The sequence below is a fragment of the Acanthaster planci genome, linkage group LG04 (genome assembly GCF_054643075.1).
Source record: "Acanthaster planci isolate LZ-2023a linkage group LG04, COTS_SCS, whole genome shotgun sequence".
NCBI lineage: Eukaryota > Metazoa > Echinodermata > Asteroidea > Valvatida > Acanthasteridae > Acanthaster > Acanthaster planci.
The window spans coordinates 8,164,019-8,176,766 of NC_141780.1; the positions used below are offsets into that span (position 1 = coordinate 8,164,019).

At 42.5% G+C, this 12,748-nt stretch overlaps 1 protein-coding gene across 1 annotated transcript; it reads left to right on the top strand.

Annotated features, from left to right (window-relative positions):
* The first annotated feature begins 2,875 nt into the window (after nucleotides 1-2,875).
* LOC110974882 (galanin receptor 2a-like) lies at nucleotides 2,876-12,748 on the top strand. Its single transcript, XM_022226814.2, has 2 exons — nucleotides 2,876-4,116; nucleotides 8,896-12,748. Exon 2 carries the CDS (start codon nucleotides 8,899-8,901, stop codon nucleotides 9,892-9,894), a length of 996 nt encoding a protein of 331 aa, XP_022082506.1. The 5' UTR covers nucleotides 2,876-4,116; nucleotides 8,896-8,898; the 3' UTR covers nucleotides 9,895-12,748.

The following is a 12,748-nucleotide window of genomic DNA, read 5'->3' on the forward strand; positions in this document are numbered from 1 at the left end:
GGATCCTCGACACCAAGTTTCTATGTGCCGCTATTGAAAATTGATGCACGGACGTCATAAAAGTAGGTAGCGCTCTTGATGAGAGCACACTGGTAAATTGTCAACATTCAAGCAACTCCCTTAACATACCACCGGTTGCTAGGCCACTACGGCGAGTCCAGCTTCCCCTGACATTTTACTGAGGCTATTCATGACCGTGACTTGCTAATCTACGAAGCTGAATGGGGGACATGGTGAAAAACATCCTCCTTGAACTAACTCGTACCATATTACCACAAGTCGTACGTACCAGTTTTACGGCGTAAGTGCGACTTGCATGTCGTACGTAACTTATTAATCGTTCACTCGTACGTACGACTTTTATCTCGTACGAACGAGTTATGTTATTTGTATGACTTGTACACACGACTTGTATCTCGTACGTATGACGTATCTCATTGGCACAACTCATGAACCGTATCTCGTGCGTATAGTAGTATAGGGTCGTCATGAGAGTCAGTGTTGATTCAGTGTTGTTAACAACTTTATTTGCAAGAACGACCGAGAAGGTTGCGATAGAATTGTAAGCTAACTGTTGACTGAATTGGAGAATTGAAAAGCAGACCAATACGGGATACGGAATACTGGATACGGGATACGGGATACTGAGGAGCTGTACAATGATGCAGGACTTATTTACGGTTAGAAACAGGAACTTAAGAAAGGAAAGTCTTGGTCACATGTCGTAGCTGGATTCTCAGAACAATGACTATGAATGAATAATTTCACCTTAAAATAAAGTCCTTGGTGGATGATAGTACAAGCTTAAATGAAGCATGATGAAGTGTGCCACAGCCTCTGGGCTAACAAGGTCAAATAGGCGGAAGCAATATACACTGTACAAGACACTGAGTGGGTGTACTCTCACAAGGAAAATGCAGTGAGTAGGCCTAATGTGTCTAAGAAATGGCAAACAGGCTATAAACAGGAAATGAAAAGTTATCAAAGTTAAAAATGAAGATTCTGAATGCCAAATTCACTAAAAGAAATAAATGCAAATAATTCAAGTAATTGTGCAGAAAACGCTACAATAGAAGTTACATCTCATATATCTGACCTATAGCTTATTTCTTGTATACGTACAATTTCAGATTCGTAAGTCATAGTATCAGTCAGATTCATATGTCATCATGCTTATTAAACCCAGCAGTGCGAAGCCTTGGAGCGATTGAGCGGAGTAATTATGAAGTAACTTGCCACATACAGTCGACCGATACAACGGTAAGAAGGGGGTAAGGGGGAAACGGTACAGTTAGGTCAATTTATCTCGTGAAATTCGTTTAGCTTTCAATTTCATTTCCGAAATTAAGAAAGGCCTCAGAACAGCTGAAGTTTATACGCAACACGGTTTGATCAAATTAAGCTCAGAAGCCAAGGCAGAATGAGATTGAGTACAAACAAAGTGGATTGCTTTGGATACGGATGTCAGTCTCAACCAGAATGTAAGGGAAACGGGAGACTAAGCCTATGTTGGTAAAAACACGTAAAGGGTGCATCCAGAAGACAATTTTCAGGAAGAAATTTCAGGCAGGCATTGGGGATCTAATTCATAATGGCATAAGCATCGCAGTGGAACGCCGCTGTAACAAACAAGACGGGGACCACACTAAATGTTCAGTACAGCAGTCGTTCGGTATAGCGAATTCAGTAACTGCCGGGGGTGCAGTGTCCCAATTCAAGGAAAATTCTCCGCCAGGCGGCGGCGCACAAAAAGTACCCCCCCCCCCCAGAGATTGTTTCAAAAAGAGGTGTCTGTTTGGGCCAAGAAATTGGGGTTGGTGTCAGTATGGCCCAGGATCATCTCTGTAGATTCAAGGGCACCCACCTGGGGGCAAAGCAGACAAAAATGGGATTGAAAATTAGTCATAAGAGCCCGCGGAAGGTGAGGGATGTCATTTGAAAAATGGCCGCTGAGAGGGCTTGGTAACATTCACTTTTTGGGGGGTGAGTTTGTTTTGGGCGGATAATTAAAAAATTCATTGGTTAACCTACTAAAAATTGAAAATCAAATGAAATCTGAAGGACCACACAATACATTCTTTTTGTTTGAGAGGCCTCAGGGACTTCAGTTGCCTGCCATGGGGCTCCAAACTTGGTTGATTTTACACTATTTTCGATGGAGCTTGATTTGGTTCAGTGCACCCCCGAACGTTTCGTTACCATGTTGAATAGCGCCCTCTCTTGTCTAACCAAAGTGCACCCTCTTGTGATACCTTGGTTCGCTGTTTTCGGGATGTTTTGCCCTTGCATTCAAGTTTAAGGTCTCTAGAAATGTATCTGTTAATTATTTTTGTTTTTTATTTAAACTTGAGTCAAAAAACTTATATCGAGTTTATCCTAAAAGTCGTGAAGCTACCACTCAGGATCAATCTCAGATGCATGCTGTGGCAAAATAATCTCGGCTGATTTGCAACTACAAAATGTTTGATAGGTTTTGTGCACAAAATATTGGGAGCCAGGGACGATGTTCGTTACAGCCAAATGAGCGGTATAACGGTGTCGGTATAGCGGCGTTCCACTGTAGTTTCCGTCTTTGAAAATGCATAATGCCATAAGGCCATGATGCCTCGAGATGTATTATTCGTCCACTTCCCACAGCCGACATGACAACTTTTTCCTCTCCAAGTAGACTTAGGTTGCAAGTGGTAGCGCTTCGTCCCCACGCACTAATGATTAGGCCGCACTAATTTTTCTGCAAGTTGTCTTGTCGTCTTCCTCAAGTCGACTTGGCAACGTAAGGGATGTGTATAAGTTGCAAGGAAGTCGACTTAGGAGATAATTATATTTAAACAAGTTGTCATATGTCGACATCATTTAGTCGACTTGGCGAGAAAATACATCTCGACAACTTGATCGTCATATAGACTTTGGAAAGTCGATTTGTTGAGATTATTTTGGTGGTAAATCGCTATAGTCTCCCCTATGATAATTATGTCGACATGACGTGATAAATTGTCGCAGTTTGAAGTGGATGGCACCCATGGAGCGTTGTAGGATGCAGTTCATCTGTGATCAGTAATACGCGTGTCCTGTACACGTCACTGCCGTTTGGAAGTGTAAATAAATCGGGACATCATTATTCCGTAGGTCTATCGTTTTTAGTGTGACATATCCAGTGACGTAATTACGGGGAGGGGACAGTACTTGCCTCCCCAGCGGAAGTCTGTACCCGGAGCCCCCTTTGATAAATTTATATAGGCCCTATACGTAAAAACCGTACAAGTCACATTTCCTTTGCTTTAGTGGCTCTTGAAAAAATGTGTGCATTTCTCCCTGAGAAATGTTATCCTATTATGCTACTGCCGTCTCTCAATGGTTTTTACGAGGGCCTAAGACGTGAAAACTTTTGGGGGACAAAATCATAAAAGGTGGCAGTATAAGCATTTTCCATGTGCCCCCCCCCAAAAAAAAAATTTAACTCTGCATTTCACGTCGGTAAAAGTGATTGCCGGTTGCTAGGGTTTATCATTTGCGTACAAAAACCGTGAAAGCTCTGCCGCATGTGTTGATTATCAGCGGTCCTACGCTGCTCCATTGATTATGGTCCAGGAGCATGCATCCCTGATAGTTTCTTCGAAACTCTCAGACTTCATGCAATGAATTGACTTATTTTCACCGATTGATACCTCTAATCTGTTCTACCTTGCTTCCTGCTCTAGACCTAGTCGTATAATTTTATCGTGTTCTGTTAGTGGCAGCCACCGTGCGCATGTGTGTGCCTTCTGCACTCTGCTTTTGTGCAGCTATAAAGCATACAAAGTTAGTTCTACGTTTGTTTCACCGTTAATACCAGTACATGGGCAAATCTGACTCCAACAGTGATATTTCGCTCTTGCAAACCATTGGAGGGAAAAAGGCACGAAATCTGCGCAGAAATGCTGAGTCGATGGGTGGGGTTTCCATGACTTGGCTGCGCAATATAAAAAGCAGCAGTTTTGGAAGACCTGTTAAACGACGCTGTCAAAGTTCGTGCGTGTGCCTTGCTTCCATGACGTAAGAGTCCGTTTGCTCAATTCAGACTTGCTCACCTGCAGACTGCGTAGGCCTACACCGACACCATCTATCAAACGATATCTGGTGAGTGCTCTCGTTTGTAATAATTTAAATAAAATGGTGAATTTGTTTTCAATGCTGTCCGTAATTGTCAGAATACTGAATATTACCAAGATTTTTTTCGTGCCTTGGCATTTTTTTCAGTTCATGGCAGTTAATTAACTAAAAGGAGGGACGATGGTTTTCAATCAATATAAGAAGGGTACAACGTTGCACAAAATATATTCCTCAAAAAAATGCATCTCCTAGACTCTTTAGTGTAAACACGATATGATTGCAAATTGTGGACGCTATAGCAACAGTGTCCTTGTCTGGGGAATTCAAATCGTCATGTTTATGTGCAATCAGTTAACTCAGTGTAGCAGATTTTATTCAAATTTCTCTCGCAAGAGGCTTATTAAATAAAACTGTAGTTTTGTTAGTGAAACAGCTGCATTGTCTTTGTAGTCTGTACATAATTGTTGTTTTCATTCCTAGTGTATCTCTTTTTGTTACTAATGGACCATATCTATTCCACGATCGATTCCATAATGACGACATCATAATGCAGAATAAGTAAGAAATAAAGCTCTTTTAGTGGAAGAATGTGGTGGTATAGGTACACTGAATCTGCCTGAAGCCACCGTTGCGTTGGTCACACAGAATTTGATTCAACTTAGACAGGAACACTAACATCAATTTGAATAAGGCTCCCGACTGATGAGCGTGAGAATTGTTGACGTGTGCCTCTCATATAAAAAGTGAAAACTCCTCGTACGATATAGGTCTACATGACATACGTACGAGTTTCAAAGGTACGAATGGTACGTTCGGTTAAGACATTATAACACTGGTGCAAACAAGTTTCTCGTTGCCTTTACATGAAAAATATCCAAGGGAAAGGGTTTTTATGGGAGTAGTACAAATAATGGACCCTTTCTTTTTACTGAAATATACACATGGAAAGAGTGGCTACTTGCTTCAAGTATGGACCTTGTTTATAACTTCTGTATTCAGATGAGGTTTCTGGCACGCAGCGAAATCTAAGGTCCCGCAACACGGTGACGGATTCAGTCGCCGAGACAGTTTGCAAGACCCTTGAGGCTACACAGCTGCCGGAATATCTTACGAAACTCAGTCGGGTTGCCTGGTATTTATTGTACTTTTTGAATATTAGAAAAAAAATCGCCTTTTAAACATAATATTGGGAACGCAACTGAACACTTGGTTTCCAACACCGTCTAGACTGGTTCCCGTTCCCGACGTAGTCTCCAGACGTATTTTAGACGTTGATCGAACGAAGTCTCCGGTATAGCGTGCTTCATCATTACACAACTGTCTTGGGGGGCATCCACTTTCCTATGGGAAAATTGTTTTATTGTCAGTCTTTAGCTAAGACTAGTCTTCATGCCTCATGAAACCTTCCCATGCATGTTGAATTGTCGGAGATTACTACCCCTTAAAACACACTATGTCCTCGAGAGCCTCGATTCAAGTCGAGTTTCCCGAACGTTTTTTTAAAAATTGCGATCCGGTGGCAGGTTCCGGAAGAATTCCTTTGTGTTTATGTTAGTACAGTAGCTAAAGATTTTTCCTTCGTTTTTAGTGAAAATAAGCTCAGTATTCTCGTTCACGCGATGACTGAGCATGATAATCGATGATATGAAATTAATTGCTAAAAGAGGCGTGATAAGAAACAGCGAGAGAACGAAATACAACAGCATGGCTCGTAATTGAGGCAACACATGTATAACCGCGGAGTCAATTTTGTGAATTATTTTATAAGTGTATGACGCATGAAGTATGATAATCAGGGCTATGATATTGGCATTTAAAAAGTTTGAAAAATTTAACAGTCAAACGAAAGGGCAAGCGACTGGTGTCACGCCAAAAGCCGTCTGGTGCCAAAACTAGAGCCTGCTCGTTAACATACTGCCATCTAATTGGTCTTGCGGGTATGACGTCCACATTCTTGACAGAAGCTTGGTTCTGAATGTGCACGTTTGGCCGGGCTGTTCTGGGTGGTGTTTTGGCAAGCCATGACCAGAAAAGTTTGTGACCTTACAGCAAAAACCAGGAACATATTCAAGGCGGCCCACAAAAAAAAAAGAATTTACGTAAACCGACAGAGCCAAAGTTCCAGGAAGCAATGACCTTGGTGACGGACGTCATTTTCACTCCCCATTTGGTATATTTTTTTACCACTGCTGCTCTTAAGTAAATATAATTATTCATTTATTTGAGGGGTGACGAATATTGTCTCATTATATTCCGCCTTTTTGAACCGCTGCTGAACCAACTCTAACCTTTGGTTCCGTTCGGTCTGAGCAATGACGTTATACAGGGCATAACCAAAGTCACGAAAACGTTTAACTAATTAACAAAGCTGAAACATGCATGTTCATGGACCAGGTTAGATATTGAGCCCGAAAATTGACCACTGGTGGCGCACTTCAGGAACGCCATAGGAAACGTAACCTCCAAAAATTTAAGAATTGGCAATTTTATTCGTTCATTTACTTCTGGAAAAAACACCACCTCGGAAAAAAGGCCTTTGTCAGATATTTGCTAGCATATTAATTTATAGAAACTGAAAAATTACCTGACCTGAAAGAGAAATATCCTGCCAAAAACTTTCAAAAATCTAAAACACATGAAGACCATTGCATTCGGTGCTCTCGTAAGCAGATGAACATTTACGAAATTATATTTTATGCTAGTCGTTCTGTGAAAGCTACAATAAAAACAGATCAAAATATTTCAGCATTTTACAATAAGGAAATAAACTTAAAGGAATAATCCTCGTTTCGGAAGATGCTGTTAAAACTTACCTTTGCTGACACGAACTGTGTCGTGTTAACTCGACTGAAAGTACAATCCATCGATTGCAGGTGGCTGAATCTGAATATGTACAAAGTTGTACAATCTCTTTTCAAGTAAGCACTTGAAGTGAAAACAAACGCGCTTGAACAAGGAGACTAAGGAACGATATTGTCGGCGTAGACGGTAAATCTGTCCCCCCAGTAAAACTATCTGGGGGGAAGAATAACATGGGTACAACTGTTCCCCCCGCTGGTAAATCAGTCTCCTTCCAGGTCATTTCCAGTTAATGTTGTCCCCTCGTTTTGCCACGCAGAAATTGTTATTTTCGTGTTACTGGTTTAATGAATTCAATCCAAATGATATACATGCAGATTTTTAGACCTTCATCAAGTTGTCAAAATGTCAGATGTAAAAATCGATCGAGCTATGTTTCAGCAAGAAATCGGGAAAAGGCAGCAATCCATACTCTGTAGACTTCTTGCATGCGTACTAATTCTCAATCTTCCGGCCGGTGCGGTGTGCCGTATAGCTATCATGGCCGATTTAAAAGAGGAAGAAAACGACGGCTCAGAGGAGATCCTATAAAGTTGTTCTGGGTGCGGTTTTGCTGTCATAACCAAGAACTGGTTCGGTTGTGATTCTTTACAGCTTTAGAGCTTTTTAATTGGGAAAGAATTATCTGTGCCTATGTAGTGCTCAAACCCTCAAAGCGATTAACCAAAGAGAAACAACCGAACCAATTCTTGGTTATGACCGCCAAAACGTGCCCCTGGTTAAAGGGGCTTTTCCGTAATATGCGCGTCAACACCAGTGCCAAGCGTTGCGTTCCGTCAAAATGTTTATGGGGTCGATTTTTGTGTCCGTGAAAGAGAAACAAATGAACGCATCGTTTACGCAACGCACATAAAAACTTGAAGATGTTTCAAGCCACGGGCTTCAAGCACTGTACATTCAGACAACAATTACAACTTCGGCGCTTACGACGTAGTCGCAATGGATACCCGCGTCCAGGACATATCCCTCCACCTCCGATTGCTGTGTGTTTCAAAGTAACGAGCATTCCACAAAGAGCATGGTGTCGTGTGCGAAAGTTGAAACAAAGTGGTACACCGTCTGGGTGCTAGACTTGTGACGTTGCAAAGGGATATGTATCTCTGGGGACAAATTTACCGTTGGGCATGAGGATAAATTTACCCGGGGCAGATTTATCTGGGTAGTATTTCTAGTGTTAACACCAAGGATTTCTCCACATGTGGACCGGGCCGGGAATCGAACCAAGACCGCAAAGGTGAAAGATGAGGCAAAAACCACCGCGCCAACCTAACTTCTCCAAGGGTCAGCTAAACTGCCGTGTTTTTACACTGCATTGTGAGATATTTGCCAAGTAACTGGTTTGTCGGGTTGTTTCCTTGGGCCAGGGCCGAGCGCTAGCGCGAAAAGTCACGTGAGTGTCACGAGGAAGTCATCGAATACACTCTGTTTGGTTATACAAAACATTATGTGGCCAAAACATCATTCGGAATGAGCGCGTCATGACATTGTGCATGTTGGGGAAAAATGTACGTCATGCATTTCTGCAAGTAAAAGTGAAATTGTTAAGTGATTCCTACGGATATGTGCAGTTTATGAATATATTGCTATACCAGGCACGAAATGGGGCTGAGGGATACCCCCAACAAGTCCAATCCCTATACACACTCCAGCCTATTGTCACTCCACATCCCCCCCCAAGATGTCTGAAAAGAATTCCTGAGATACCAGAGGGGGTCCTCTCTGTCCCATAGTTTGCTTCATGTGTATATTGCAGCTAAATTATTCTTAAAAATCTCGGACCGAATAACAGGTGCATATTTTTTTTCTATACCTACTACCACGTCACCAAGTGTGGCTTATTAGGCATACACACTTTAACAGGTTACCAAATCTAACGAGCTGTCGAGTTACGAACCTAACACAAATACGAAGACGTCACCGACACGAGATGTGATCTCTTTTTCTCAGATAATGACTACTGACATCGGCACCACCGTGACAAGTCTACCAGATGATGGCTCACACCTTGCCTCGCCAAGCTGGCTCATTCCTGCTTACCTCGTTGTGGCTATCACTGGAGTCATTGGTAACAGCTTGGTCATCATCATTCTAGTGTCTGTGAGGGAGATGCGCTCAACGGCCACCAACTTGCTCATCCTGCACCAATCCGTGATTGATCTGACCAGCGCAGTGCTCATGTTGGTTGTGCTTTTCTCCGAGGCCATCCTGGCTGCTGACTACATCATGCCCATGAGCGCCTGCAGAGTCTGGTTCAGCCGCTACCCTGTGTGGTCATGTTTCATGGTCTCTACTATCAACTTGATGGCGCTCACGCTGGAGCGTTACCACGCCATCTTACGGCCATTGCACCACAGGACTGTATGCAGTCCAGGAAGGGTGATCAAGTTCTTCCCATTTTGCTGGGTGGCCGGCTTTGTTCTCCTCAGCTACCTAATCGTCATGTCCGACGTGTACTATGGCAGGTATTGTCTTCTGGCACGCTTCGAGGGCCAAGGGGTGCAGCAGGTAATAGGTGTGCTAACTGTGATCTTCTTCTACTTAATCCCCCTCTCGGTGATGGTGTTCACTTACTCTAGCATACTCCGGGAGGTCAAGCGTAAATGGCGGATGACGTCACCAGAGAACGACAACCAGAACCCAAGAGCGGAGACAGGGACACAGTTACGATTAGAGAAGAACATCCTGAAGGTGTTGGCGCTGGTGGTTGTGGTGTATGCGATTTGCTGGAGTCCCAATCAGATTTTGTACCTGTACTTCAGTCTCGGTGGCCATTTGGATTTCGCCGGGCACTTCTACCACTGGACTGTTGTCATGGTAACCTGCAACATGAGCATCAATCCTATCGTATATGCGCTCAAATACCATCAGTTTCGCGACGGGTTTGTGAAGGTGTTCTGTCGGCAAGGCTGCAGAGCCTCGGTAAATGTCAGTGACGTCTCAGAATAGGTGATAGTAGCATGCAAGACGCATACGTCACCCCCCCCCACCCCAGTGACTGCTCGAAAGTCAAGGACGACTTAGAAGAGAACTGCTTGTACCCTGTACCACCCTGGGGTTGATTCCTGTAAATTATCACATACATGTTAATTGATTATTGGTGTTGGGTAAAATTAGTTGAAAACAGGTTGTCACATCTGTCCAGTATTGGGCCGTTTACATAATGCAGGAAGGGGAAATTGAGGTGCATACTGCCCTGTGTACGGTCCTATGACATAAGAAGGCGTGCTACTACAATTAAAAATTGTTATCTATTAAGCCTTTGGTGGCATTTTCTGACGTAAGGCTTCCTCATAAAACCCAAGATTTACTCAATAATTGGAACTTCGAACGGGGAATGGGTTTTAGGGCAAGGATGTGGGTGTGTGTGTTGCGGTATACAATCAAGAAATACTTGCTCAGCGTCATGTATTGTGGCGAAACAGGGTAGCTGCGCAGACTTGTGTTAAGTCTGGGTCATTAATAATTCAGGCGCGTCTAATTCATGCTAAAAACTTCTTCTCAAGACTTCTCAAGATGGCAGCGTGCTAACTGGAGCTCTGTGAAGTTGTGTTGTGTTGTGTTATGAGTTTCGAGTGTAAATCTGACGTACGACCGCTGGTGGTTGGGGATCTACATCAAGTGTACCTGGTGCGATCGGTTAGTGTGGTGCTTGTTCGCAGTTGCCGGAGCTGCCGATTATATCAGATCTCTTTGAACATTGGGGAATCGTTAGACAGTCTCGTTTATTTAAGAAGTGGTAGATTATAGAGTTAAGGAACCCGTGTGAACCAGTTAATTGGGGAATTAGCGGAGCTTAGACTAGAAGGATTGTGTGCCGTTGTTCCATGCTTGTTGGCATAGCGACGGTTGGTTGCGGTCCTGGTCTGGGAGCTTGCTTTCCTCGTTGGGGTTTACTGGATGCAGGTTTCCGTTAGAGTCTGGGGAGGACTATTACAATCACCTTCTTAATCAACTTACCTGTGTTATTTCGTAATAACTTGAAGTGGGTGAGGGTTATTTAAGGCACCTCAAACCTTGTTGCAGTTTGGGAAATGTGTTGCTTCGTAAGGCAGTATAGATTATTGTTGTACAAGTCTACACCGTTGTGTTGTGTGGTACAGTTACGAAGATTGTATTTGCTTGTGTGGTCAAGACTTATCAGTTATAAGCCATCGGTGGATTATTTATTTAGACTTGAGGGTTACCCTGATCACTGTGTGGGTTACCTGGTTATTGTCAGGGTTACCCTGATCACCGTGAGGATTATTCTGGTGTAGGTTAAGGATAAGGCTGATTAATCACGTTCGTGGTGCATTTGACCACGTAGGACTACCTCCCCGTAATTGTGTGCATAGTTAATTGCTGTTGTATATAGAGGATAACTGAGCACTGACATTGAATAAACCAATCATATAATTGCCTTGGAAATCACTCGTCACCGTGAGATTTAGTTCAGTCCTGTATCACTTATTGACATTTATTGTAATCTTTCTGGCATTGGGATCAAATTACCTAATCACAGAGCGGTGGTAAACTTCCACCAAACGAACAGCCCCTAAGGCATAGTCCACCGTTCGTTAACTGATAGCCGCTCAATTCTATCTCCGATCAGGCCAGTCTGCTGGTCTGCCACAAAAAGGTGTCAGTTGTTCCGCCACAGTATTATGCAAAAAGGCCCGAGGGTATGTGATCTTCTTCATTTTTTAAGGTGCATTACTTGGTCTCACACTTTTGCTGATATCAGGCACCATACTTAGAAAACGTCTTCCATTGCACTTTGCTTGAGGTCTCCAATATATGTTTAAGACACGACCAATTTTCCCCCACAATTTCGCCCAGGTGGATTGGTATTTCACCGAATGGATTACTATTTCTCAAGGTTTACCGTCGAAATAGTGAAACACGCTAGTGTAATCCGCCCATGCAAAAATAATAATCCACACAGTCGAAACAGTGGGGGTTCATGTCCTAAATACTCTTCTGCGGGTACCGGTTTCGTTCGTAAGCTGAACGCGCAGTACCGAGACTTGTCCAAGGCCTGTTAACTTTAAACTGCACCTACTTTAATACGCGTAAGTGCGTCGAAAAATCCGCAGTTTGAGCGGCGAAAGTAAACGCATTTTTCCTTTTGCATTCGGGCGCATTGATTAGAAAAAGGAAATTCAGTCATTTTATTGGTGAAAATTTCCATATAAGGTGATTTGGCTATGAAAATTCTGCGGCATCTTTTCGGTTTCCTTCTACAACTACGGTAGGCCTATATTTATCACAGATATTTTGTTTTGATTAACTTCAAAACCTGCAAGTTGAGAATTTGAACAAGTAGTTTATGAAACGCCTCTTTAATCATTTTGGATATTTTCATCAATAAAATGACTGAATTTCCTTTTTTTAATCGCTGCGCCCAGAATGCAAAAGTTGTTTCCTTGTAACTTTGTTCTGTTATTGAACGTTGCTTTTCCAGCTTTATAGGATCAGAGCAAGAATATCAGTGGTGGAGCTAAGTATAAGAGGGTTCACTAACAGCACCTTTATGTTGTTTCTGCAGGACTTGAAAAATCTTGTATAACTCAAATTTAGCCAACCAAGACTGGTCTAGGGTCTTCAGTTTAACTATTATGTATCTATAGTTTAGTTACAAATTTAAGGGTATAGCTAATTATATTCATGTTGCAAAGAGATATTAATTAGCTATACCCTTGAAATTGTCTCTAAACTGAAAATATGTATCCATCCTCGTTTTATGAAGCCTGTTTACTGTCGAGTTTATTCATGACCTCCATTTCTTTCGTACATAAAACATGTACTTCTTGATTCGTGA

Excerpts from the sequence above, each read along its gene's own strand:
- LOC110974882 (XM_022226814.2), top strand. The coding sequence starts at position 8,899 with ATGACTACTGACATCGGCACCACCGTGACAAGTCTACCAGATGATGGC.